The sequence below is a fragment of the Pelophylax lessonae genome, assembly GCF_965119305.1.
Source record: "Pelophylax lessonae genome assembly, chromosome: 12".
NCBI lineage: Eukaryota > Metazoa > Chordata > Amphibia > Anura > Ranidae > Pelophylax > Pelophylax lessonae.
Genome location: NC_138779.1, coordinates 36,240,320 through 36,267,979, shown reverse-complemented (window position 1 = coordinate 36,267,979; position 27,660 = coordinate 36,240,320). Strand labels below are relative to the sequence as shown.

The window sequence follows — 27,660 nt, the reverse complement described above, 5'->3', positions numbered from 1 at the left end:
TTCACTGGCACTGCACAACCAACCCCCCACACAGCAAAATCGATGTAGCACACCGACCCTGCCTATTCTCCAGCCTCGCCCTAAAATGCCCTAATAACTCGCCCTGCCTGCACTCCGACCTGACCCTGCATTCTTTTCGGACACAATACAATTTTTCACTGTCTGTCCCTAATCAGCAGCCAGCACGTATGATGTGTGCTCTCTCCCTAATCTACAGCAGAATGACCGCAGCGCGCTGGGGCTCTCGAACTTATAAAAACATGGACACATGCTTCAGATGGCCAATCACAGCTACTAATACATTAGTAGGCATGGCTGGGATGGCTTACGGCACACCAGTTAAACGCTTGTTGATTGGCTGTTGAAAGCCCTCCATTAAAAGCGCGCCATTACATACAAATACGGAAATAAAATGACCGAACACGGATTTTAAACCCGAACATACAGTAAAGTTTTCGGGTCCGTGTTCGGGTAACAAAAATCCAATTATTCGGTACGAACACGAATAATACAGTCCGTGTTCGCTCAACACTAGTATCGTCCGCATAGACATCATCAGAGGATATTGCTCGAGCAATATCCTCTGATGATGTCTATGCGGACGATACGTGTCAGGAGCTCACCATAAGAACTTCTATCTACATGTTTTATTGCCTGTTACCATGCGAACATTGTAAGTGCAAGTCTTTTTTTATTAAAAGGTTTTTTTAGCAATATTACGCTATATGCACTCTTCTTTCTGGCTTTTATGTAACCTGGCTATGAGAGATCTACATCCCTCTACAAACCACTTCATGAGCCTGAAATTACATCCATGGTCGTATCTTAGGAGGAATCTGGATCATCTTTAAAAGCCCATTTGGTCTGCTTGTTATATGGTAATGTAGACCCATTTGATCTGGTGAGCACCCAATTCATTTGGTTCTATCTGGTGATGGGATATCTTCTTTCATTTTAAAGATATATTGTGTTCAGCGTCAAGATTCATCACACTCATGGGACTATTTTTCTTTCTGTATGGAAATTTTTTTGACATGGGACTTATTTAAATCATTATTTGTTTTTTTTTCACCATGTTATCACAAGTTGGTATTATCATGTTAATGCCTTCCTCCAATTTTTTAGCGCTGCACTTATTTTCCTTTTTTGTTTTCCTGAGGTAACATCTTAATTGCACTTAAAAACCACTTTCCACCCTTAGGACATTCATGGATGTCCTTGAGTTGAAGTGGTTATACCAGGATGATGCCTGCAGCTACAGGCATCATCCTGGCATCAAAACTTGCAGCCGGCGATTCTTACTTAAGCAGAAGTGATTTAAGTGGCTGAGCGGCCAATGGATCACTTCTGAGGGCAGCTGGAGTGGGTCGCTGTGGCCAGTGATGAAAGCTGCACTTAACAGAGAAAGAGGAACTGCTGTTGTTACTCCCTCTCTGTGAAGGATTTCATCACTTCCGGTTTTGGCTTTTCGTTTGCCTGCCCGTTAGTGGCCAGGAAAGAGGCCAAGCTGATCTATGTCTGAATGGCTGCATTGGAGGCCTGAGGAGAGATTTGAGATCTAATAGACCCCAGATCTCTCCATAAAGGCGACCTGTTACGGCTCAAGCTGTCACGAGGTATGTTGTTCATCCCTTGTGATAGCAATGAAGGTAATAAAAAAAAATGTCCCTGTTCCCCCGTGCTTACATGCAAATACGAACACATACATAGCTCCTGCCGCATATGTAAACGATGATCACACCACACTTGTGAGGTATCATAGCAAATGTCAGCACAAGAGCAATAATTCTTGTTCCAGACCTCCTGTGTAACTCTAAACTTTGGAGAATTTTAAGTGCTGTAGTTAGGCGACATTCCAAGCGCGTATGCAAATTTTAAAGTGTGACATGTTAGGTATCTAGGAAAAGATAGCCCAGTCACCGCACACCTTACCCAGCCCAAGTGGTTAGCCTGTGCACTGAATAGCATATGAGTCTAAGCCCCTGAAATGCAACCACAGTCAAGAATGTCACGTGTAATGTAGCAATAATGAGAATTTATAGACATTTTGGAGGCATGCATACACAGGTTAAAAAAATAAATAGGGACTAAAATAAATAAGTGAAACAATAAAAAAAAAAATGAAAATGTTGCATAAAACCTGACATCTCTGCAACATTGTGTGAATCAGGACTAAAGGCTAATGGTAGAAATGTTTTGAATCCTGATCTGATGAAATGTGTATGAAAGGTAGGTGATACTCTCCTCGATAGTCCTGAGGGCCAGATGCAGCCTTTTGCCTGCTTTGGGTACTCTTCCACCCACTGATACCAAGAATGGGGCATAATTCCTTCCACTGACACCAATGAGGGGGCACGATTGCTCCCAAAGGACACCAATGATGGGGCACAATTTCTCCCAATCACACCAACAGTGGGGCACAATTTCTCCCAATCACACCGATAATGGGGTCTTATGACACCAACGATGGGGGCCTGATTACAGCAACGATGGGGCACAACTCCTCCCACTGACATCAAAGATAGGGGCATTGTTTTTCCCACTGATGTCGGGACCATCTCTACTCCCAATGTCCACAGTCCTGCCCTCCTAAAGTCTGAAGGACAATAAACTGGCCCTTTGTTTATAAAAATTGGAGACCATTGGTCTATACCAACATGCAGAGGAATCACTACATTGGAGATTTTTAAGGCAGCAATATGGCCGTCTTACGCTACCTCCTTGACACATGACAGGGTCAGTCCTGCTGCCCTTACCACCATAGACTTGGACATGGAGATCTGTGGTTCTCTCTTCTACTTTCAATATTAAAAATTAAACTCTATAGGTTATTTTTACCCTGTTTTTAGATTGTTATATCCTTTCAGTATGATGCCATACATACTGTACGTGCTAAGAAAGGACAATGAGCAAAGGTAAGTATACAGTTTTCTGATTTGTATGTGTCTTTCAATATTTTATATTTCAGTATCTACTTTGTACTTTCTAAAGCTAGCTACATATTGATCAAAATTATACTAATTTAGCAGGGACTGACAGAATTTCGACCTACGTATGGACACTGTGGTTGTACAGAAGTCGATCTACCGATTGACTTCTGTACAACCACCCTGTTGAATTCTCCACGCTCTATCAGTGCTGCAGGAAGGCAATGACACAGCAGGGAGGATTCCTTCATCCACCTTGAATGTGTGGATAGGGAGTCAATTTTTTTTTAATTCAGCCAGCTCATCCATGGGCAGCCCAATACACCATATTATTATTTGGCTAATACACTAAATTAATCAATCTCTTTTCTATTCAGAATATTTTGTTTTGGATTTCTGTATGTGACGTAGTTCCTATTAAATCCATCACAGTGTTTACTGTATGTATTCGTGCTAGATTATATTCTCTGGCATCTATTTTGTATAGCTATTCCCCCTTAATATGTTGATTCTATCTCTCAGGGACCTTTTGTGCTGTTTGGAGGAATGGTTTTTCCTCTATTCAGCCTTTGCTCCTCCTTCTTCACTCTCTTGCTGACAGCTTTGAACATGGCGACCGGACCGGATGTTATTGTCCTCGACTTCCGGTTTCCGGTCTGACCATGTGACGCCGTCGCGTCTTATTGACGCACTTCCATATCGGGCTCCGATTGGCCGGCTGGGTGTGCTTCGCTCTCACTCCCTCGGTGACGTCAGACGCCGAGGGAGTGGAGGAGATGTATAAATGCCGGCGCAGATGGTCAGTATTCCACTAGACCACCGGGGAACATGACGTTCGTTTGGAGACACATGCGGTAATGGAATTTCTTTTTCTTTGGCCTCCTATCCATTTCTTGATGATTCCAACATGGCGATTCAAACCCTTCTCCTCTTTGCTTATTCTGTTTTGTTTCTCATGCAGCTTTGCATTGGAGCAGACCATCTAAAGATTCTTCTGAATTAAACAAATTCCTACAGGATTGTTACACAAAACTTTAGGATTTGGATGTGTACTAAACTGGACCACCAGGGTAAATGGCATTCCTATTTTATATTTTATCTTTATAGCAACCAATATTATGTTGGCAATTTCTCCTTATGGAATATATGCCCATAGAAATTCTCTTTACTGTTTTGAAGGAATCCTATTTCTCTTTCTTGAACTGATGGGATATCTTTTCCCTTATCATTGCCAATAAGGCACCCTCCAAGGTATCCTTACATCTTTGAGCTGATTGGTAATTACATCATTATTTAAAAATTGATAATATCCATTTGATCCTTTTATAGGATATGTATGCAAATTACACTCCTATATTGCAGTCTCCTCACTTTTCCAGTTGTTGTTACCGGCTTGGCTTTCATCTTCTCTATGGGTCAACGTTAAGGGGTCAGGTATCTCAGTCCCTTCCTCTCCACCCACCCTTGCCTCTGCACCTACGTCATCTCCACTTCCGGCAAACAAAAAGGTTCAGGTCTCCTTAAAGGTACATTTTGTCAATATTATATCCATTGGATTTATGGAAATTATTTGGGCATTCAACATAGGACCATTGATATATGCCCTATTCTGACTATATTTGTCCTATTTTCATGTTTTTTCTTTGTAATTTAGAAATGTTCACTCTCGAGAAATATCTATCAAACTCCTGAAGAAGCTATTATGAAGATGGCGAAACATGTAGAGTTGATATTATCGAGTGCATTCTCTTGCTTTTAACATTTTAATCGATGTTGTGTCTTGTCCTAATCTTATATGTCAAATAAATTGTGATTTTTTGAGAATTCAGATTTTTCTCCATCATTTGCACCTTTAAAGTCCCACTTTGCCCCCTCCTATTGTAGTTACCAGCCCAATACACCACTTTAATACCTACCAGCTACTCCAACAGACCTAGAAAGCACATCCACTAATTTCTGATCAAATACAAATAAACATGATTTTATTTTATATCTACTCATATACTATATCTATCAATTTTAGGATTTTTTTTTTTTTTATTTTTAAACAGAACTCTAGATACAAATAACAAGGTGAATAGCATGTTAAAAGATAAATACAACCAGATTTTTCTGCAATATTCACCTTCAGTCCAGAGATATCTCCCATAGTACCATTTTTTCTACCACTTGATGTCCTCCGTCAGATGGCCAGAATCATTCAACTCATTTCCCTTAAGCCCAGGTTGTCCTGCACCCTCTCCCATCTGTGAATGGACAGTGATATGAGAAGCAGCACAATGATGGTCTTGTCTCTCTGTCACTCTGTTCTCTCCTTCTGTCAGCACATGAACTGATACATGTACTGCTTGTTCCTCTCACACTCCAGTTCTGTAGTACAGAGACTGCAAGAGGCTGATAACAGGTCAGATTCCAGGTACTTACACTGCTTGCATTTAAAATGATTACAGAGCTCCATAAGGCCTGGTTCTCACCCATGCATTTTTTTAGTGCATTTTCAGTTTTGCAGAAACACACTATAGTCCATTTAACATGTATTTCTATGGGTCACGTTCACATCTGTGCATTTTAAGGAAAGGGCCAGGGATTTTTTGGGGGGTTTTTGGTTCCATAGACTTCAATGGATCAAAAATGTGTACTGAAAAATGCTAAATGCACCTGGGACATGCAAACTACAACCTGCATAGGTGTGAACCAGGCCTTAATCTGAGTCTTTTAAATCTGCATAGAATTCAGTTTTAATATATATATATATATATATATAATACATCTCGTTATAGAAAATTATCATTATCTTTCCCTTTTTATCTGCTTATATATTCACCTTATTTTTTTTACATATATAGGTAATGTGGTTAAATAAAGGGGTTGTAAAGAGAGAACGGTGGTCTGCTGTTGTAAACACTGCAGATTGTTATTCTCTCAAGAATCAGTACAGAGCGCCTATGATCCTCCTATTTAGGATTACAGGTCTCTGTGTTGATTCCTCAAGCCCACCCCCTCACAGTTAGAAAACACCCCCTACGCATACATTTAACCCTTTGATCACCCCTGGGTTAACCCCTTCCCTGCCAGTGTCATTATTACAGTAACAGTGCATATTTTTAGCACTGATTACTGTAGTAATGTCACTGGTCCCCCCAAAAAAGTAAAAAATGTCAGTTAGAGGTCCGATCTTTCCGCTGCAATGCCGAAGTCCCACTAAAAATCACTGATCGCCGCCATTACTTGTAAATAAATAAATAAATAAATAAAACTGACATAAATCTTTCCCCTAGTTTGTAACATAGAAACATAGAAACATAGAATGTGTCGGCAGATAAGAACCATTTGGCCCATCTAGTCTGCCCAATATATCTGAATCCTATGAATAGTCCCTGGCCCTATCTTATATGAAGGATAGCCTTATGCCTATCCCAGGCATGCTTAAACTCCTTCACTGTATTTGCAGCTACCACTTCTGCAGGAAGGTTATTCCATGCATCCACTACTCTCTCAGTAAAGTAATACTTCCTCATATTACTTTTAAACCTTTGCCCCTCTAATCCTCCTTTACCGAGTTGATTCCCTTTATGTATTTAAAGCGGAGTTCCACCCAAAAGTGGAACTTCCGCTTTAGGGAGTCCTGACCCCCCGACATGCCACATTTGGCATGTCATTTTTTGGGGGGGGGGAGCGGGTACCTATTTTGACAGGTACCCGCTCCCACTTCTGCTCGGAGCGCCGCGGCGCCCTAAACGGAAGTTCTCCTCTTCCCCTCCCTCCCTGCAATCTTCTGGGACACGTCAGAGGTCCCAGAAGATTGCCGGCCAATCACGGCGCGCAGCGCGACTCGCGCATGCGCAGTGGGTACCCGGCTGTGAAGCCGCAAACTGTAACAGCCGGGTGCCCACAGCAGTGATGCCGGCGCCGAGGGAGAGGATCGAGGCTTCCGGCGGCCGCATCGCTGGACCGTTGGACAGGTGAGTAAATGGCTGGAACTCCGCTTTAAAGTTTCTATCATATCCCCTCTGTCTCTTCTTTCTTCCAAGCTATACATGTTAAGGTCCTTTAACCTTTCCTGGTAAGTTTTTTCCTGCAATCCATGTACTAGTTTAGTAGCTCTTCTCTGAACTCTCTCTAGAGTATCTATATCCTTCTGGAGATATGGCCTCCAGTACTGCGCACAATACTCCAAGTGAGGTCTCACCAGTGTTCTGTACAGCGGCATAAGCACTTCTCTCTTTCTACTGCTTATACCTCTCCCTATACATCCAAGCATTCTGCTGGCATTTCGTGCTGCTCTATTACATTGTCTTCCCACCTTTAAGTCTTCTGAAATAATTACTCCTAAATCCCTTTCCTCAGATACTGAGGTCAGGACTGTGTCAAATATTCTATATTCTGCCCTTGGGTTTTTACGCCCCAGGTGCATTATCTTGCACTTATCCACATTAAATTTCAGTTGTCAGAGTTCTGACCATTCTTCTAGTTTTCCTAAATCCTTTTCCATTTGGCGTTTCCCTCCAGGAACATCAACCCTGTTACATATCTTTGTGTCATCAGCAAAAAGACAAACCTTACCATCGAGGCCTTTTGCAATATCACTTATGAAGATATTAAACAAAATTGGTCCCAGTACAGATCCCTGAGGTACCCCACTGGTAACATGACCTTGTTCTGAATGTTCTCCATTGACTACAACCCTCTGTTGTCTGTCACTTGTAGATGTGATAACTTTTGCGCAAACCAATCAAAATACACTTATTGGGGTTTTTTTTTTACCAAAAATATGCAGCAGAATACAAATTGGCCTAAAATGATGAAAAAAATTGATTTTTAATTTTTTTATTTCATTGGGAATGTTATATAGCAAAATGTGAAAAATATTGCTTTTTTTTTTTCAGAATTGTCGCTCTTTTTTTGTTTATAGCACAAAAAATAAAAAATTGCACAGGTGAATAAATACCACCAAAAGCGAGATCTAATTGTAGGGAAAAAAAGGACATCAATTTCTTTAGGCACAGTGTCGCACAACCGCGCGATTGTCCATTAAAAAAACGCAGTGCAGAATTGCAAAAAAATGGCCTGGTCATTAAGGGGGTAAAACCTTCCAGCCCAGAAGTGGTTAAACAATGTGAATTTGCTTTTTCAGCACAGTAGATAAGGAGAGCTTGAATAAAAACAATTATAAAGAGCTGAGAGCTCCATCGGATGGATGGAAACAGATTTGAACTTTTCAAATACAATATTTCAAAGTTACCTGACTAAAAACATGAAAAAAGTTTGTATTTAACCACTTGCGGACCAGCCGCCGGCCGGTCTGCTCTGTCCCGTGAAACGACGCACATGTACGTCGTTTCCTGGGACCGCTAGTAGGGGGGCTCCAATTGGCCACAGAGAGAGACAATCAGCGGGTCCAGATGCCGCGATTGCCGCCGGGAACCCGTGATCGCTCCCCGTGGAATGGCGGTCTGCCGTTGTAAATAACAACAAAGAGCAGAGCCGCTCAGGTGTCAGTTCAATGGCTGGTGCTGGTCAGATCCGCCGTCCAAGCAATAGAAAATCCAAGAAAGTAGACCGCACTCAGGAAATGTAAGGTGAAAACAATCAAAACTCCTTTATTCTTCTTCGGTACAGCAGACAGACAGTACAATGCACATAACAGACGTGTCAGGTTGACGCGTTTCACGATAAAGATCGCTTACTCATAACCACACACTGTGGAACCGTGGAAGCCGACATACATTTGTAGGTAAACCAAAAAAGAGGGAGGTGACCAAAGAATGTAATTGCTTGCACCTTGAATTGATTGATTGATAAGAAACAGATGTAGGTTCAGCAAGTCCACAGTTCCACAGTGAAAGACAATTAGATACAAAACTCCTTCACCACGTAGGGGAATGGAGATATACATACGAACAATATAAAACCATATGTGTGACTGATACAAAGATATAAAGATATAAAACAATGGCTGAAAAAATAGGAACCAATAAATGAATGAATCATGCATGAGTAAATAGAAAACCTCATCATTGAATGCTTTAGACTCTGGTGGCGAGGACATAATAAATAAAAGACAAATATATGTAGAAAGTGGTCGTCCAATGTATGGAAAGGATCTCTCAAATGTAGTTAGTGGCTATGTAAAAAATCGTGTATATAAAAAAGATAGTTTATTGGAATAACATACCAGATGTTGCACTGATATTAATCCTGAAAAAGAGAAGATAACTCCCATGCATATAAAGAATATTATGTGTGAAAAATGTGAAAATATAAGAAATTAAAAAAAAAAAAATAAAAAAATAAAAAAATAATAAAAAAAAAAAAATGTGAAAAAAGAAAAAAGACTTGTGAAAAGAAAAACCACATTTTTGACAATAGTTGAAGAGACATAAAATCAATATGAATAAAAATAGATGGTGATAGTGAAAGATGTGGCAGTAAATATACTACCGGATGTAGAATGTGAGAGAAATAATAAAAATAGGAAAATAATTATTCTTCTTCCAAAAAAGTGTGAAGAAGGGTGATAAGGTGAAAAAATATATAATAATGAATGTGATATGATAAAAAGTAACAATCCGTCAAGTGTGTAGCATAATCAATGAACATTAATCAATATATAAAGAAAACGCAAAACACGGGATGAAACTGAAAGTAATGTGCAACTAGTGTGCGTGATGGTGAGATGTAGTAAAAGTATAGGTTAACATATCAATAAAGACGACTCATATAGAAAATATAAAACATGAATTGTCATGCCACCAGAGGATAAGCACCGAAAAAAGCCTATAGGTTCCCATTTTTACAGATGTATCTAGACTGACACCAAAGTCGCCATGTATAAATTCACTAATTAAGTATATAAATGATTGATCGACCAAATACATGGTTCAAAGAAGACACTCAAAAACAGAAGCGCATGCATACAAAATATATAGAAAAACCATTTCATAGAAGCATATTCCATTTGTTTGAGTGTGCCCTAGGGGTTTTCTCTACCAAAGATACTGAAAAATTAGTCCCCATTTCTCCCGTCATGCCCATATTCCACCATCTCCCCAAGGTCCACAAAGGTTTAGACCCAATTTTGGGAAGACCTATTGTTTCAGGTATTGGGTCCCTCTGTGAGAGACTTGGGGAGTGGTTGGATGGGCAACTACAAGGTCTAGTACATAGTCTTCCAGGTTTCCTAAAAGACACCACACACCTATTAAATATCATGGAAGATTTTGTCTGGAAGGATCACTATGTATGGATCACCTGTGATGTCACTAGCCTCTATTCCTCAATACCCCATGATCTGGCTCTATTAGCTATAAAAACTATGTTGTTACATAACACAAACCTACCTGCTGATCTACAATTATATATTCTTGAAGTCCTTCAATTTTTGTTAACACACAATTACTTTACCTTTGATGGGGATTTCTACCTCCAAAGATGTGGGGCAGCGATGGGAGCCAAGTTCTCCCCCTCTGAAACTGAAAGTAATGTGCAACTAGTGTGCGTGATGGTGAGATGTAGTAAAAGTATAGGTTAACATATCAATAAAGACGACTCATATAGAAAATATAAAACATGAATTGTCATGCCACCAGAGGATAAGCACCGAAAAAAGCCTATAGGTTCCCATTTTTACAGATGTATCTAGACTGACACCAAAGTCGCCATGTATAAATTCACTAATTAAGTATGTAAATGATTGATCGACCAAATACATGGTTCAAAGAAGACACTCAAAAACAGAAGCGCATGCATACAAAATATATAGAAAAACCATTTCATAGAAGCATATTCCATTTGTTTGAGTGTGTCCGTGAATGTAATGGGACATGTAAATATAGTGAAGAACCAGTAAACATTGATTTAACATAGAAAATCACTATATGTAGTGAATATAATAAGATATGAACTGGAATGGAGAAATATATGCGATATGGCGGTCATGGTGTCAAGGAAAAGGAAGACCCCCTCTTCCAATGGTGACTTTATTAATCAAAAAGTCATTGGAAAAATATAGAAATTTTAATTTTAACTAGTAACCATTGTTGACACTCAGACAGCTTGTTGACCTTAAATGAATGCATATTGATAGTAGCAAAATATGACAATAGAAATAAAGTGACTGGTGCATAGTATATATCAAGAAAAGAAGGGCTCGAAGAAGCTCGGAACGAGCCTCAAATGGAGCCTCAAGACAGGGAAATAGCCATGACCTGACATGAGACTAAGGGCCTAAAAACAGACCTTATTATTTAGAAAAAAGGGAAGTGAGGTAAAGAGAAGAAACAGAAAAAGAAAAATCTCAAAGCTATATGGAGCTACATAGCAGAATCCTTCAAACCATTACCGGATGGCGATCAAAAAACAGAAGCAAATGACTCCTGACATATAACCATGAATGACCACGGGGTTCGTGGCTGAAAGCCAAAACCAGCGAGATACATAAAAATTTAAATAAAAATCAAAAAGCCAAAAAAATCAAAAAGCCAAATATATATATATATATATATATATATATTATATACATAAAGCTGCGCTAACAAATGAAACAGTCCATGTGAATGTCCATAAATGAGAGGGAAAAATGATGACCCTTGTGCAGGTACCGCTTACCAGATTCCAATCATTAAAGAGCCAAGAAATTTAGAGGCAGAGTCTTCAAATGTGGAACACAGCAAGCTTCATAGGGCTCCGATGTAAATCTCCTCAGTGGTATATGAATAGAAGGAGAAAAACAACACCATAGTGTAAACCAGTAAAAAAAAAAAAAAAAATTGGAAAAAATTGCGTTGTAACTTGTGCGGGTACCGCTTACCAGAAGTAGCAGATACTGTAGCCAAAATAATGGGAACCGAATCCACAGACCTCAGAAGGCAGCAACCCGTACCGTGGTGATGCAGGTGTCCAGGGATAAGTTTAAATGAGGGAAAAAGAGGCAAACGCCATAGCGTAAAACCACAAAACAAACGATGATAACACCCAAATAGTGATAACTAAAAATCCAATAGTGGTGAATAATGACAGCCACCACCGAAGAGGGTAGGTTCCCTTATAGATTGTACCAAGAAGTTTAAGCAGGTAGTGAGATAAACCGCTTACCAGATAGACTAGAAGGTAGACGTATAATAGAACCTAGAGGGCACCAGTGAGAATGGGTACTCTTACCAGCTCCAGATATTAATTGAGCGGGGGTTCAAAGTGACGCTGGACAACACTCCTGATAGCGCTCGTCAACCAGACTCAGGGAGGGATGCAGGTTACCCAAGAAATGAGGAGGGGAGAGCCATAGCATAAAATCCAACGACTAATTTATTGACACAAAATGTATTGCACTTACAAAATATCAGACGACAAGGAACGTGGATGAGAGGGGTTGGAGGGAGGTAACAGCCGCCGGCCGGACGGCTCCGCTCGCCCGTCCTTCACAACAAGTAGGTGGGTGTGACGTCAGCACGCCGTGACCTGACTAGTTTCATCAAAGATGATTTTTTCAAAGGTACGGGCGGCGTGCTGACGCCACCTATAAATATAGTTGAATCAATGACCGGAAGTTCCTTTTCGGCCATTTTCGTTATGGTAATAGAAGACCGGAAATACACGTCATAAACCGGAAGAGGATATGACGTATGTTGCCCAAATGTAAACAAATAGCAAAAGTGGAGCTCCGCATCCAAGGGATCAGAAATTGCATCAACACAGACCAGAGGTCCACTACGAAATCCGGGCTTTAGCGCCGAGACTCCAAAACAGCCCCAGATGGCAGATTTGTCAAAAATGCCATCTCATCGGCCAATGGAAAATTAAAATGATATAAATAATATTATAACTGAATAATTAAAATAGGATATTCCGGTCATGGATTCCTAAATACAATACAAATGAAAAGCTAAAACTAAAATCACTAAATAAATTAAAAAATACATTGCAACATATTAAAAAAGTACATAAAAAGCACCTATACAGAACATATTGTCCCTTAAAAAGAAAACTAAAAATTCACCAACCAAAAAAGGTAATTATTCTTTGAAAATCCTAATCAGCTCAGGAGTTATCAATGAATGCGTTGATCTCTGTGTCAACATTCAAGCCAAAAGGTGTGTATGTTTTGACCCTATATATCCAGGCCATCTCAAGGCGGGAGATACCCCTCTTAAGAGGTTCACCCCGCCAGTGTGGGGTAAACTTGTCTATTCCCAGAAATAGTGTATTCTTGGGATCACTATTGTGGGCCTGGGCATAATGTTTCGATACCGAGTGCTTCGGAAATGATTTACGAATGTTTGCCACATGTTCATTGAGTCTGACATTCATAGGGCGTTTGGTTCTGCCTATGTATTGATAGCCACAAGGGCATTGAAGCAGATAGACAACTCCCTTGGTAGTGCACGAAATGAAAGGCTCAATGTCATGTGGCTTGCCAGTACTATGTGAGGTGAAGGATTTAGTATTACGTGTCCGTATTGAATTCAAAGAACATATCTGGCACCTATTACATTTGTAATAACCAGTGAGCTGGTCTAGGAAAGTACTCCTAGGTTTGGGGGGTTCCAGCACATTGGGGGCCAGACTATGTCTTAAGGATAGTGCACCCTTGAAAACAACCCTAGGTTTCTCAGGTAGGGTTGTGCCTAGAACAGGGTCATTATTTAAAATATGCCAGTGTCGGCGTATTAAGTTTTTAATGACCATGTGTTGACTGGAAAAGGTGGTAATAAAGGGAGCAGCGGGCACACTGGAAACTGTATTATCTTCCACTTCCCGTGGTTTCAAGAGTGAAGCTCTATCTTTTTGCTGTACCTCCAAGAGTGTTTTCTGGAGAAATTCATGATCATATCCCTTCTCAAGAAATCTCTTGGTTAAAACCTCAGACTGAGAGAGAAAAACCTGATGACTGGAACAATTCCTCCTAATGCGGAGATATTGTCCCTTTGGCACAGCCTTTAGCCAAGGGTCATGGTGACAGCTGTCGACGGGAATGTATGAATTTCTGTCCGTCGATTTAAAGTGGGTAGAGGTGAAAAAACAGTTATCCCTCACAGTTATGGTAATGTCAAGAAAGTTAATAGTAGATTGACTACATTCATAATTAAGTTGGATCCCTCTTGAGTTGGAATTCAGCATCTCCATAAAAGCTACCAGGTCACGATGATGACCATCCCAGAGGAGGAGGACATCATCTATGTACCTGGCCCACAACCTCAATTGAGGCCTATGGTGGGCATAGATGACATCCTCCTCCCACTGTGCCATAAACAAGTTGGCAAGGGAGGGGGCATACTTAGCCCCCATTGCCACACCTGTCGTCTGGCGATAGAACCTCCCATCAAACCAAAAATAGTTGTGATGGGTGGCGAATTCCAAAAGTCTCATAATGAGTGAGATCTGTTGGTCAGGTATAGAGGAGTCTCTGTCTAGAAACATTCCCACTGCATTAAGACCCAAGTGATGTGGAATGACGGTATACAGTGAAGATACGTCCGCTGTTACCATCCATAGGTCAGCAGTGGGAGTCAGTCCAGATAGTAAATTAAGGACATGTGTAGTGTCCTTAATGTACGATGGGGTCTTTTGGACCAGAGGCTGCAAATAAGAGTCAATATACTTCCCCACCCGGGACGTCACAGAGTCTATACCACTGACGATGGGACGACCCGGGGGGGAAGTCAGACTCTTATGCAGTTTAGGGAGGCAGTAGATCACCGGAGTCCGGGGACATTTTGGGACAAGATAGGCCCTCTCCTTTTTGTTGAGTATGCCTCTTTGGTAACCATCTTCAACTATGTTTACCAACTCCTTTTTGTATTTGATCTTAGGGTCAGAGGGCAGTGTGACATAAGTCTGACCATCACTCAATAGTCTATACATTTCTGCCATATAGTCGTCCCTATCCAGGACTGCTATCCCACCGCCTTTGTCGGCGGGCCTGATCACCAAGTTTTTATTATTACATAGGGAATCTAATCCGGTCTGTAAATTAGTGGGTAGAGAAGTTTTATGCACTTGAATGCGATCCAGATCTCTAAGCACCACATCCCTGAAAACTTTCAGAGATGGTGCTAAAGATCCTGGCGGGTTAAAAACAGATGCATTTGATAACCCGGAATGCTGATATTGCCGGGGTACATTCGTTTGTTGGCTAATTGGATTACTCATCATGTATCTTTTTACACTCATTTTCCTCACAAACTTGTGTACATCCATGTATGTTTGGAATTTATTAAGGCGTTGTGGGGGTGCGAATTTAAGGCCTTTATCTAAAATTTGAATCTCAGCACTGCTAAGGGTGACCTTGCTGAGGTTAAAGATACCTGCACCCTCTACGTTTTGGATTTTTTTTGATTTAATGCGCCTGCCTCCCCGACATCCTCTTGAGGTTCGGCTGGGCGCTTGATGCCTTGATTGGCCTTGGGAAAACCCCAACCAGGATAGCTTTGACCTGCTAGGGTCTCAGAGTTAGGGTTCTCCAAGGCCACCTCTCTTACTGTATGTGTACTGTTGAGTGGTTGAGATGTTTCCACTTCTTCAGGGGCCTCATTGTCCTTAAGCGGGTAGAATCGGTTATTAACCGGTACATTATACTGATAGCCCTCTTGTCTAGGGGGAGGGTGATCTCTTCTAGAATTCTGAGGTTCCCTTGCAGGCCCTGGTGGACGATTGTAACCTGGATCATACCAATATGGTTGGGATCTAGGGGGACTGTAATACTGCCGCCAGTGTGGTGGTCTATATTGGTCAGGTTCTGGACAATGGGGATTAGGGTAATAATATCCTGATTCTGCAAAGTTGTCTGGTCCTCTCCTCCATTGAGGAGTATGGGGATAGTTGGGATAACCATACCCTCCATGCTGGTTGCGGTCTCTACCGCGTTGCCAGTCGCCTTGTTGACCCTGTCCGGAAAAATGATTATTAGGTTTAGATTGATTCCCAGTGGGTTTGTTATTAGCAACATTGGGGCCCCTATGTGGTGATTTATATGAGAGACGTCGACCATTAGGCCGAGGTCCCTTTTTATTTGTTTTGGGACCATTATTATTGGTTTGAGGTGGGCCATTAAAAGCAACTCTTGGGGGGTTAGTTGAAACTTCCATTGCATCATCAGGTTGCTCTTGGTCACCCAACAATTTCTTTTGCCACTCAAAGACTGCACTTGACTGATAGTCCTGTAAGTCACGATTGAACTTTTTACGTTTTTTAATTTTTTGCTCTCTCTCTTCCTTTTGGAGGAGCTTCAATAGATCAGCCGACGCGGCCTTATAGGCTTCGCTAGTCATATGAGGGACTAATTTCTCTTTAACAATTTTGATTTCCCCATCCAGCCTAGTTAGTTTGGCATTTTTACGGGATATGAGGAATCTCAAAAAATTAACCCCTGCCTCATTGAAGTATCTGTGCCATTCTTCAAGCTCACCCTCATCTGACTGGGGACATACCTCCCACCTCAGACTCCTGGGCACCATAGTTCTCTTAACATAAGTTTCAAGAAAAACTATATCCCACTGGGTATGTACTTCAGACACCATTAAATTTTTAAGCCTCATGAACAGACCACTCATGTCAAAATCATCTGAAGTAAAAGATTCGAATACCCCATCGGTGTTGACCACCTTAGAGGCCCTATAATCAAAAATATCCATGAAAAAGCAGCAATTGAAAGTCAAACAGGTGAAATAAAGGAGAAAAAACAACTGCGCTAATTCAAAAAAGCAAAGCAGCAGCTTCAAGTGCGACTGACACCCCAAGAAGAAATTATATACATAAAGCTGCGCTAACAAATGAAACAGTCCATGTGAATGTCCATAAATGAGAGGGAAAAATGATGACCCTTGTGCAGGTACCGCTTACCAGATTCCAATCATTAAAGAGCCAAGAAATTTAGAGGCAGAGTCTTCAAATGTGGAACACAGCAAGCTTCATAGGGCTCCGATGTAAATCTCCTCAGTGGTATATGAATAGAAGGAGAAAAACAACACCATAGTGTAAACCAGTAAAAAAAAAAAAAAAAAAAATTGGAAAAAATTGCGTTGTAACTTGTGCGGGTACCGCTTACCAGAAGTAGCAGATACTGTAGCCAAAATAATGGGAACCGAATCCACAGACCTCAGAAGGCAGCAACCCGTACCGTGGTGATGCAGGTGTCCAGGGATAAGTTTAAATGAGGGAAAAAGAGGCAAACGCCATAGCGTAAAACCACAAAACAAACAATGATAACACCCAAATAGTGATAACTAAAAATCCAATAGTGGTGAATAATGACAGCCACCACCGAAGAGGGTAGGTTCCCTTATAGATTGTACCAAGAACTTTAAGCAGGTAGTGAGATAAACCGCTTACCAGATAGACTAGAAGGTAGACGTATAATAGAACCTAGAGGGCACCAGTGAGAATGGGTACTCTTACCAGCTCCAGATATTAATTGAGCGGGGGTTCAAAGTGACGCTGGACAACACTCCTGATAGCGCTCGTCAACCAGACTCAGGGAGGGATGCAGGTTACCCAAGAAATGAGGAGGGGAGAGCCATAGCATAAAATCCAACGACTAATTTATTGACACAAAATGTATTGCACTTACAAAATATCAGACGACAAGGAACGTGGATGAGAGGGGTTGGAGGGAGGTAACAGCCGCCGGCCGGACGGCTCCGCTCGCCCGTCCTTCACAACAAGTAGGTGGGTGTGACGTCAGCACGCCGTGACCTGACTAGTTTCATCAAAGATGATTTTTTCAAAGGTACGGGCGGCGTGCTGACGCCACCTATAAATATAGTTGAATCAATGACCGGAAGTTCCTTTTCGGCCATTTTCGTTATGGTAATAGAAGACCGGAAATACACGTCATAAACCGGAAGAGGATATGACGTATGTTGCCCAAATGTAAACAAATAGCAAAAGTGGAGCTCCGCATCCAAGGGATCAGAAATTGCATCAACACAGACCAGAGGTCCACTACGAAATCCGGGCTTTAGCGCCGAGACTCCAAAACAGCCCCAGATGGCAGATTTGTCAAAAATGCCATCTCATCGGCCAATGGAAAATTAAAATGATATAAATAATATTATAACTGAATAATTAAAATAGGATATTCCGGTCATGGATTCCTAAATACAATACAAATGAAAAGCTAAAACTAAAATCACTAAATAAATTAAAAAATATTTATTTTTTAATTTATTTAGTGATTTTAGTTTTAGCTTTTCATTTGTATTGTATTTAGGAATCCATGACCGGAATATCCTATTTTAATTATTCAGTTATAATATTATTTATATCATTTTAATTTTCCATTGGCCGATGAGATGGCATTTTTGACAAATCTGCCATCTGGGGCTGTTTTGGAGTCTCGGCGCTAAAGCCCGGATTTCGTAGTGGACCTCTGGTCTGTGTTGATGCAATTTCTGATCCCTTGGATGCGGAGCTCCACTTTTGCTATTTGTTTACATTTGGGCAACATACGTCATATCCTCTTCCGGTTTATGACGTGTATTTCCGGTCTTCTATTACCATAACGAAAATGGCCGAAAAGGAACTTCCGGTCATTGATTCAACTATATTTATAGGTGGCGTCAGCACGCCGCCCGTACCTTTGAAAAAATCATCTTTGATGAAACTAGTCAGGTCACGGCGTGCTGACGTCACACCCACCTACTTGTTGTGAAGGACAGGCGAGCGGAGCCGTCCGGCCGGCGGCTGTTACCTCCCTCCAACCCCTCTCATCCACGTTCCTTGTCGTCTGATATTTTGTAAGTGCAATACATTTTGTGTCAATAAATTAGTCGTTGGATTTTATGCTATGGCTCTCCCCTCCTCATTTCTTGGGTAACCTGCATCCCTCCCTGAGTCTGGTTGACGAGCGCTATCAGGAGTGTTGTCCAGCGTCACTTTGAACCCCCGCTCAATTAATATCTGGAGCTGGTAAGAGTACCCATTCTCACTGGTGCCCTCTAGGTTCTATTATACGTCTACCTTCTAGTCTATCTGGTAAGCGGTTTATCTCACTACCTGCTTAAACTTCTTGGTACAATCTATAAGGGAACCTACCCTCTTCGGTGGTGGCTGTCATTATTCACCACTATTGGATTTTTAGTTATCACTATTTGGGTGTTATCATCGTTTGTTTTGTGGTTTTACGCTATGGCGTTTGCCTCTTTTTCCCTCATTTAAACTTATCCCTGGACACCTGCATCACCACGGTACGGGTTGCTGCCTTCTGAGGTCTGTGGATTCGGTTCCCATTATTTTGGCTACAGTATCTGCTACTTCTGGTAAGCGGTACCCGCACAAGTTACAACGCAATTTTTTCCAATTTTTTTTTTTTTTTTACTGGTTTACACTATGGTGTTGTTTTTCTCCTTCTATTCATATACCACTGAGGAGATTTACATCGGAGCCCTATGAAGCTTGCTGTGTTCCACATTTGAAGACTCTGCCTCTAAATTTCTTGGCTCTTTAATGATTGGAATCTGGTAAGCGGTACCTGCACAAGGGTCATCATTTTTCCCTCTCATTTATGGACATTCACATGGACTGTTTCATTTGTTAGCGCAGCTTTATGTATATAATTTCTTCTTGGGGTGTCAGTCGCACTTGAAGCTGCTGCTTTGCTTTTTTGAATTAGCGCAGTTGTTTTTTCTCCTTTATATATATATATATATATATATAAATAATAAAAGTTAATAAAAATTAAAAATTGAAAAACCAAAAACTGAAAACCAAAAACCAAAAAAACAAAAAAGGGGAAGGATGTGTAGAGCATGGCATTAAATGAAAAAAGAAAAGAAAAAAGAGGGGAGAGGAAAACTCACTCATAAAAATGAGTGATGTCCCACTCAAAATTCAATCCCTGTGGAATGCGAGTTTAAAGCCTAAAAATCCAAGAGACCTCTTTTTTGCATAATATATGGAAAATATCCCCGCCTCTAATTGGTTTAGTGATGCGCTCTATGACCTGAACCTGTACTAGGGACAAGTCACCTCCATGGTTGTGATTGAAGTGGCGTGCCACATTGGTTGATTTTGATAGTCTAATGTCACTTAGATGTTCCCTGAACCTATCCTTAAGCCTGCGAGTGGTTCTACCTACATATTGTATCAAACAGGCCTTGCAGGTTATAAGATATATGACATATTCTGAGTTACAGTTAAAAAACTTTTCCAGATGAAAAGCCTTTTCACTCACCGAAGACTTAAAGGTGTTTCCATGAAGGATGTGGGGGCAAGTGACACAATCAGTCATGCCACATTTGTAATTGCCTCTACAGTATAGCCAAGTAGGGGATTGTTTAGGTTTTTTAGAAAGATAAAGGCTAGGTGATAAGACGTTGCCCAGGGTAACAGCTCTTTTGGCAACTATATTGACTCCCACGTTTAGAATGTTAGCACATATGTCGTCAGTATTAAGAAGCGGTAGATGTTTCTGAATAATTGTTTTGACCTTGTGGAATTCTAAACTATACGGGAGAGACAACGTAATAGAGGGCATGGGTTTAGAGTTTTTCATGTGGGTAAGTGGAGTGCGGTTATGTCTATATTTATTGCTGGCTTTAGATTTTTGGTTAATAAATTTAGTTAGAGTGTTATTGGTGTTGGAACATCGTTGTTTATCCAGGAGATCAGTCCGATCTCTATTAAGGGCCAGGACATATGCTCTGTTGATCATCCATTGCGGATATCCTCTAGCAAGGAATCTAGATCGTAAAGAAAGTGATTCTTTTTTGAAATCCGCAATATTACTGCATATTCTGCGCAATCTCAAAAACTGCCCAACGGGTATACCTTTCAGTGTATGCATAGGGTGGCTAGATTCCGCATGTAACAGGCTGTTGCCTGACAGTGGTTTCCTATATAAATTGGAGACAACTTTGTCGCCCAAATGACTCAAGGTAACATCTAAAAATTCAATTCTATCTGGGCTCCTGTGTCCCGTGAATTTTAGATTAACCGAATTGTTGTTGAGGTACTCCAAGAATGCATTCAAATCAACATCATGGTGGCAAACAAAGATCAGATCGTCAATGTATCTAAAGAACAGAGCGATCTGATCTCTGAAGGGATTTCCACCTCCAAAGATGTGGGGTCTCTCCCACCAACCCATGTATAGGTTGGCGAGAGAGGGGGAGAACTTGGCTCCCATCGCTGCCCCACATCTTTGGAGGTAGAAATCCCCATCAAAGGTAAAGTAATTGTGTGTTAACAAAAATTGAAGGACTTCAAGAATATATAATTGTAGATCAGCAGGTAGGTTTGTGTTATGTAACAACATAGTTTTTATAGCTAATAGAGCCAGATCATGGGGTATTGAGGAATAGAGGCTAGTGACATCACAGGTGATCCATACATAGTGATCCTTCCAGACAAAATCTTCCATGATATTTAATAGGTGTGTGGTGTCTTTTAGGAAACCTGGAAGACTATGTACTAGACCTTGTAGTTGCCCATCCAACCACTCCCCAAGTCTCTCACAGAGGGACCCAATACCTGAAACAATAGGTCTTCCCAAAATTGGGTCTAAACCTTTGTGGACCTTGGGGAGATGGTGGAATATGGGCATGACGGGAGAAATGGGGACTAATTTTTCAGTATCTTTGGTAGAGAAAACCCCTAGGGCACACTTAAACAAATGGAATATGCTTCTATGAAATGGTTTTTCTATATATTTTGTATGCATGCGCTTCTGTTTTTGAGTGTCTTCTTTGAACCATGTATTTGGTCGATCAATCATTTATATACTTAATTAGTGAATTTATACATGGCGACTTTGGTGTCAGTCTAGATACATCTGTAAAAATGGGAACCTATAGGCTTTTTTCGGTGCTTATCCTCTGGTGGCATGACAATTCATGTTTTATATTTTCTATATGAGTCGTCTTTATTGATATGTTAACCTATACTTTTACTACATCTCACCATCACGCACACTAGTTGCACATTACTTTCAGTTTCATCCCGTGTTTTGCGTTTTCTTTATATATTGATTAATGTTCATTGATTATGCTACACACTTGACGGATTGTTACTTTTTATCATATCACATTCATTATTATATATTTTTTCACCTTATCACCCTTCTTCACACTTTTTTGGAAGAAGAATAATTATTTTCCTATTTTTATTATTTCTCTCACATTCTACATCCGGTAGTATATTTACTGCCACATCTTTCACTATCACCATCTATTTTTATTCATATTGATTTTATGTCTCTTCAACTATTGTCAAAAATGTGGTTTTTCTTTTCACAAGTCTTTTTTCTTTTTTCACATTTTTTTTTTTTATTATTTTTTTATTTTTTTATTTTTTTTTTTTTTAATTTCTTATATTTTCACATTTTTCACACATAATATTCTTTATATGCATGGGAGTTATCTTCTCTTTTTCAGGATTAATATCAGTGCAACATCTGGTATGTTATTCCAATAAACTATCTTTTTTATATACACGATTTTTTACATAGCCACTAACTACATTTGAGAGATCCTTTCCATACATTGGACGACCACTTTCTACATATATTTGTCTTTTATTTATTATGTCCTCGCCACCAGAGTCTAAAGCATTCAATGATGAGGTTTTCTATTTACTCATGCATGATTCATTCATTTATTGGTTCCTATTTTTTCAGCCATTGTTTTATATCTTTATATCTTTGTATCAGTCACACATATGGTTTTATATTGTTCGTATGTATATCTCCATTCCCCTACGTGGTGAAGGAGTTTTGTATCTAATTGTCTTTCACTGTGGAACTGTGGACTTGCTGAACCTACATCTGTTTCTTATCAATCAATCAATTCAAGGTGCAAGCAATTACATTCTTTGGTCACCTCCCTCTTTTTTGGTTTACCTACAAATGTATGTCGGCTTCCACGGTTCCACAGTGTGTGGTTATGAGTAAGCGATCTTTATCGTGAAACGCGTCAACCCGACACGTCTGTTATGTGCATTGTACTGTCTGTCTGCTGTACCGAAGAAGAATAAAGGAGTTTTGATTGTTTTCACCTTACATTTCCTGAGTGCGGTCTGCCGTTGTAAACCTGGCAGACCGCTGTTCTGTCAGTTATGAACACGGGGGTCCTGTGTTCCTCCTATTTAGGAACACAGGTCTCTGTGTTCATGCAGCAAGCCCATCCCCCACACAGTTAGAAAGCACATTTAACCCTTTGATCACACCTGGTGTTAACTCCTTCCCTGCCAGTGTCATTAGTACAGTAACAGTGCAAAAGTGTCAAAAATGTCAGTTAGGTGTCTGGTCTGTCTGCCGCAATGTCGCAGTCCCGCTAAAAATCGCTGATCACCATCATTACTAGTAAAAAAATAAATAAAAATAACATAAATCTTTCCCCTAGTTTGTAGACGCGATAACTTTTGCGCAAACCAATCAAAATATGCTTATTGCGATTTTTTTTTTACCAAAAATATGTAGCAGAATACAAATTGGTCTAAAATTATGAAAAAAATAGATTTTTAATTTTTTTATTTCATTGGGAATGTTATATAGCAAAAAGTAAAAAATATTGTTTTTTTTCTTTTTCAGAATTGTCGCTCTTTTTTGTTTATAGCGCAAAAAATAAAAATCGCAGAGGTGATCAAACACCACCAAAAGAAATCTCTATTTGTGGGTAAAAAGGACATCAATTTATTTGGGTACAGCATCGCACGACCGCGCAATTATCAGTTAAAGTAACGCAGTGCCAAATCGCAAAAAATGGCCTGCTTATTAAGTGGGAAATTCTTCCAGTCCAGAAGTGGTTAAACAACTTAATAAATGAAATCTACTCAAAACCAATAAAAGTGTCTTTTAAAGAAACAATCTTCTGCAACCTAAAATACAAAAGTCAGAAAGTGAGGAATGATTAGGGGACAAGTCACCTCGTTCCTTCTAACTCAGCTGCAGCTGCTGATGTATGCGACCAATCATATGCTCCGGTACGGTCATGTAGCCATCTTGTCAGTTCCATGATACATTTCTCTTGGAATTTTAATACAACTATTTTTTTGAAGAAACCGGAGCAGGCATAAAGATGGTGAATGATGGAACCAACGCTGATGTCAATCATAAATGTACCCTTAACATGACCTGCAGGGATAATACAGATTCAGATGTTATTTTCCCAAAACATTTTACTGCCAATAAAGAGATTTCATAACAATTGGCATTTAATGACACTGCTAGGTGAATATAGCTTTAAAAACTTGTTCCCCACCAATATTTGATATGGTCATGCCCTGCTAAGCCCAGCCACCATTATATGTCACATTATCTTCCATATGTGTCACATTATCTTCCGTTACATGTCACATTATCTTCCATTATATGTCACATCTTTCATTATATGTCACATTATCTTCCATAATATGTCACATTATCTTTCATTATATGTCACATTATCTTCTGTTACATGTCACATTATCTTCCATTATATGTCACATTATCTTTCATTATATGTCACATTATCTTTCATTATATGTCACATTATCTTCCATTATATGTCACACATTATCTTCCATTATATGTCACATTATCTTTCATTATATGTCACATTATCTTCCATTATATGTCACACATTATCTTCCATTATATGTCACATTATCTTTCATTATATGTCACATTATCTTCTGATACATGTCACATTATCTTTCATTATATGTCACATTATCTTCTGTTACATGTCACATTATCTTTCATTATATGTCACATTATCTTTCATTATATGTCACATTATCTTCCGTTATATGTCACATTATCTTCCATTATATGTCACATTATCTTTCATTATATGTCACATTATCTTCTGTTACATGTCACATTATCTTTCATTATATGTCACATTATCTTCCATTATATGTCACATTATCTTTCATTATATGTCACATTATCTTCTGTTACATGTCACATTATCTTCCATTATATGTCACATTATCTTCCGTTATATGTCACATTATCTTCCATATATATCACATTACCTTGCCAGATGAGCAAGGTGCTGAGATGTAGTGCAGGTAAGGGGAGTATAAAGAGGTCTGGGGACACAGTCACTTTGCTCTACATTTGTTATGATCTTTTGTTATGCTCCATTCACACTTTCAAAATTGTGCAATTTCCATTGTGACTTTACAGTGTGACTTAATGGGACTTTGATGCCACTTTGGGCAAGTGCGACTTTGGCTTTGACCATGTGACTGTGTGTGCTCTACAAAGTCACACATACATATATATATATATATATATATATAAAATTCAGGTGCGGCTTTCATGCGACTTTTAAGGTTTACATTGAAGTTTATGGCCCTCATGTCGCATGAAAGTCAGATCAAAGTAGTGCAGGAACTACTTTAATGTCGCTGTGACTTTAAGGACGTTATAAAAAAAAAAGCTGCAAAACCAGTACTGACACCAGGAAAAAGCAGCTGTAAAAACACGCTTTTAGTAGCGTTTTGCATTGGTGCTAATGCACATTTTGCCACATTTAATTACGTTAGCGTTTAGCAGTGTTTTTCTGCCCTCTTCTATTTCCTAAAAGCAGCCGGAAAAAACGCCCTGTATGCACGAGGCTTAAATCACACAAATATGAACTGTACTCATTGAAAAAACATGGGGTGCAACTTGTCATGTGACTTTGGGGTGCAAAGTTGCACTACAACTCGTACAAGTGTAAACTGGGCCTTAAAGTTAAAAAACAAGTATGATAATGTTTGTAAATTAACCTTTTGCAAGCAAATACATAAAAAGTGATAATATAATGACTAGGAGTGACACCTTCACCAAATAAAAAAAAACAGTCATAGAATTTGGACTCCATCGTCGACAATCTTCTTTTCTTTCCCCCCACCCCCTTCTTCTACCTTCTACCTTCTACTTTCTACTGTCCCTCTCTTCTCCCCCCCTTCCCCCCCCCTCTACCTTCTACCTTCTACTTTCTACTGTCCCCCCCCCCCCCCCCCATCTTACCCATCCTGTTCTAACTGCTGGAAAAGGGAAGGTACAGTGGGCAGAGAGAGATGTTCAGCACTTTACTTCTTATGTTCAAGAGCCAAGTCAAACATGACTAGTTTCACAATGGGCCTCATATAGATACGGTAATTCTGTGCCTTTACTTGCTGTAAGCCTATAGGCCTTTTTTCTCTCTAGTTTTGCATATGGCTCTAACAACTATTTGTGGCCTTATTTTGTTCACCTGTGTTTTAGTTATATTTAAATGTAACTACTGTTCTGTTCTACTGTATCGCTTTCGGTGTTTCAATAAATTTATATTTGTTAAAAAAAAAAAAATGTCATAGGAAATACATTATCATTTGTTATTGTCTCATCATGATGTGGTACCAGTTTATATGGAAGAGCCCTGGGGCCATCATAAAAAAATGTCAAAGATTTCTGAGTTTGAAAATATATATATATTTTTTTTTTACAGAATTCTGAGTTTGAAAATCAGAATCATGAGATTAAAAGTCATAATTCTGACTTTTTAAACTCAGAATTCTGACTTTTAATCTCAGAATTCTGACTTTTAATCTCAGAATTGTGGTTAATAAATTTTAGCATGGTCCAAACTTGTAATCTCAGAATTCTGACTTTTAATCTCAGAATTCTGACTTTCAAACTCAGAATTCTGTAAAAAAAAAAATATATTTTTAAACTCAGAAATCTTTGAAATTTTTTTATGATGGTCCCAGGGTTCTTCCATAAGTTTATGATCCTCTTTTAAAATGTATTTTTTAGATCAGCCTGCCACTGTTGACCTCTCCACCTCACGTTGGAGTTCTCCATTCCTTCATTGTGCCATTGGATGGAATAAATGGCACAGAGGATTCATCTTGAAGTTGTTGTTTGCCTCCCAAGACAGCTTTTCACAATTAAAAATTTTGAAAAGCCCACTGGAGAAGTTTTTAAAAATAATTTCTAGAACCCAACCTTGATTGGTACTTGTCTAAAACCTTATCCTGGACTTGCTTACACCAGGAACATTAATTACCCAAAAGTAGACCTCATTCAACCAATTATACAACATCAGAGGACGATTGTTTGCTCCAGAGGAAGCCCAATTTTTTGTGTTAATTGTTATTATTTAATTACAAATTGAATTTAATTTTATACAATTATGTATACATTAATTTTAATATACATCATATATATAAAATCTCAATAAAATCTATATAAATTGCAACTTGTAACACAACAAAATGTGGAAGAGTTCAAAGTGACGTGAATAACTTTTTCTATAGAAATAGCTTGATTTTTGAGCCAGAAATAAAGCATTCTCCTGCTACCAGCAATGGGAAACTGTGAAGACAGAGCTATGGGAACCCCCACCACTGTGAGTTATATGCTTAGATTTATTACCAAAATTAGTCTTTTTTGTTAAATATATCAATATATTGTGTACATACCGCTGCTGAGCTGATTGTAAATATTCGCCATTGGAAATTTTAAAGAATCGTCTGCGAAGACCATGTCCTCCTTATTAGAGAAATATGAATCCAGATGATTTCTGGTATCCATTCCATGTACATGATAGAGTTTATGTGTTGTGGAATCCATTGTCCTGCAATGCTGAACTTCACCTTATTGATTTCTGCTTTCAACTAAACTTTAATGTTGGAGTTCTATTTATATTCAGTTGAAAGAAGGTTGGTATATTTTAATTCAATATAATTGTAAGTATATTTACAAAGCAGCCATGGTAACAGAGCTGACTGAGCTTTGATTGCCACCCGAGTTTGCAAATGTTTAACCACTTTAGGACCGGGC

The 27,660-nt window shown here is 39.5% G+C and overlaps 1 protein-coding gene across 1 annotated transcript in view; it reads right to left on the bottom strand.

Moving 5' to 3' along the window:
- Positions 1 to 27,450, bottom strand: part of LOC309568071 (indolethylamine N-methyltransferase-like) — a gene marked incomplete at its 5' end in the record, with an annotated part of 48,428 nt that extends 20,978 nt beyond the window's left edge. Inside the window, 2 exons of the mRNA XM_082273641.1 lie at positions 23,784 to 23,991; positions 27,300 to 27,450. Coding sequence (XP_082129767.1) covers positions 23,784 to 23,991; positions 27,300 to 27,450 — 359 coding nt within the window. The remainder of the gene's footprint in view (positions 1 to 23,783; positions 23,992 to 27,299) is intronic.
- Between the last annotated feature and the right edge of the window lie 210 nt (positions 27,451 to 27,660).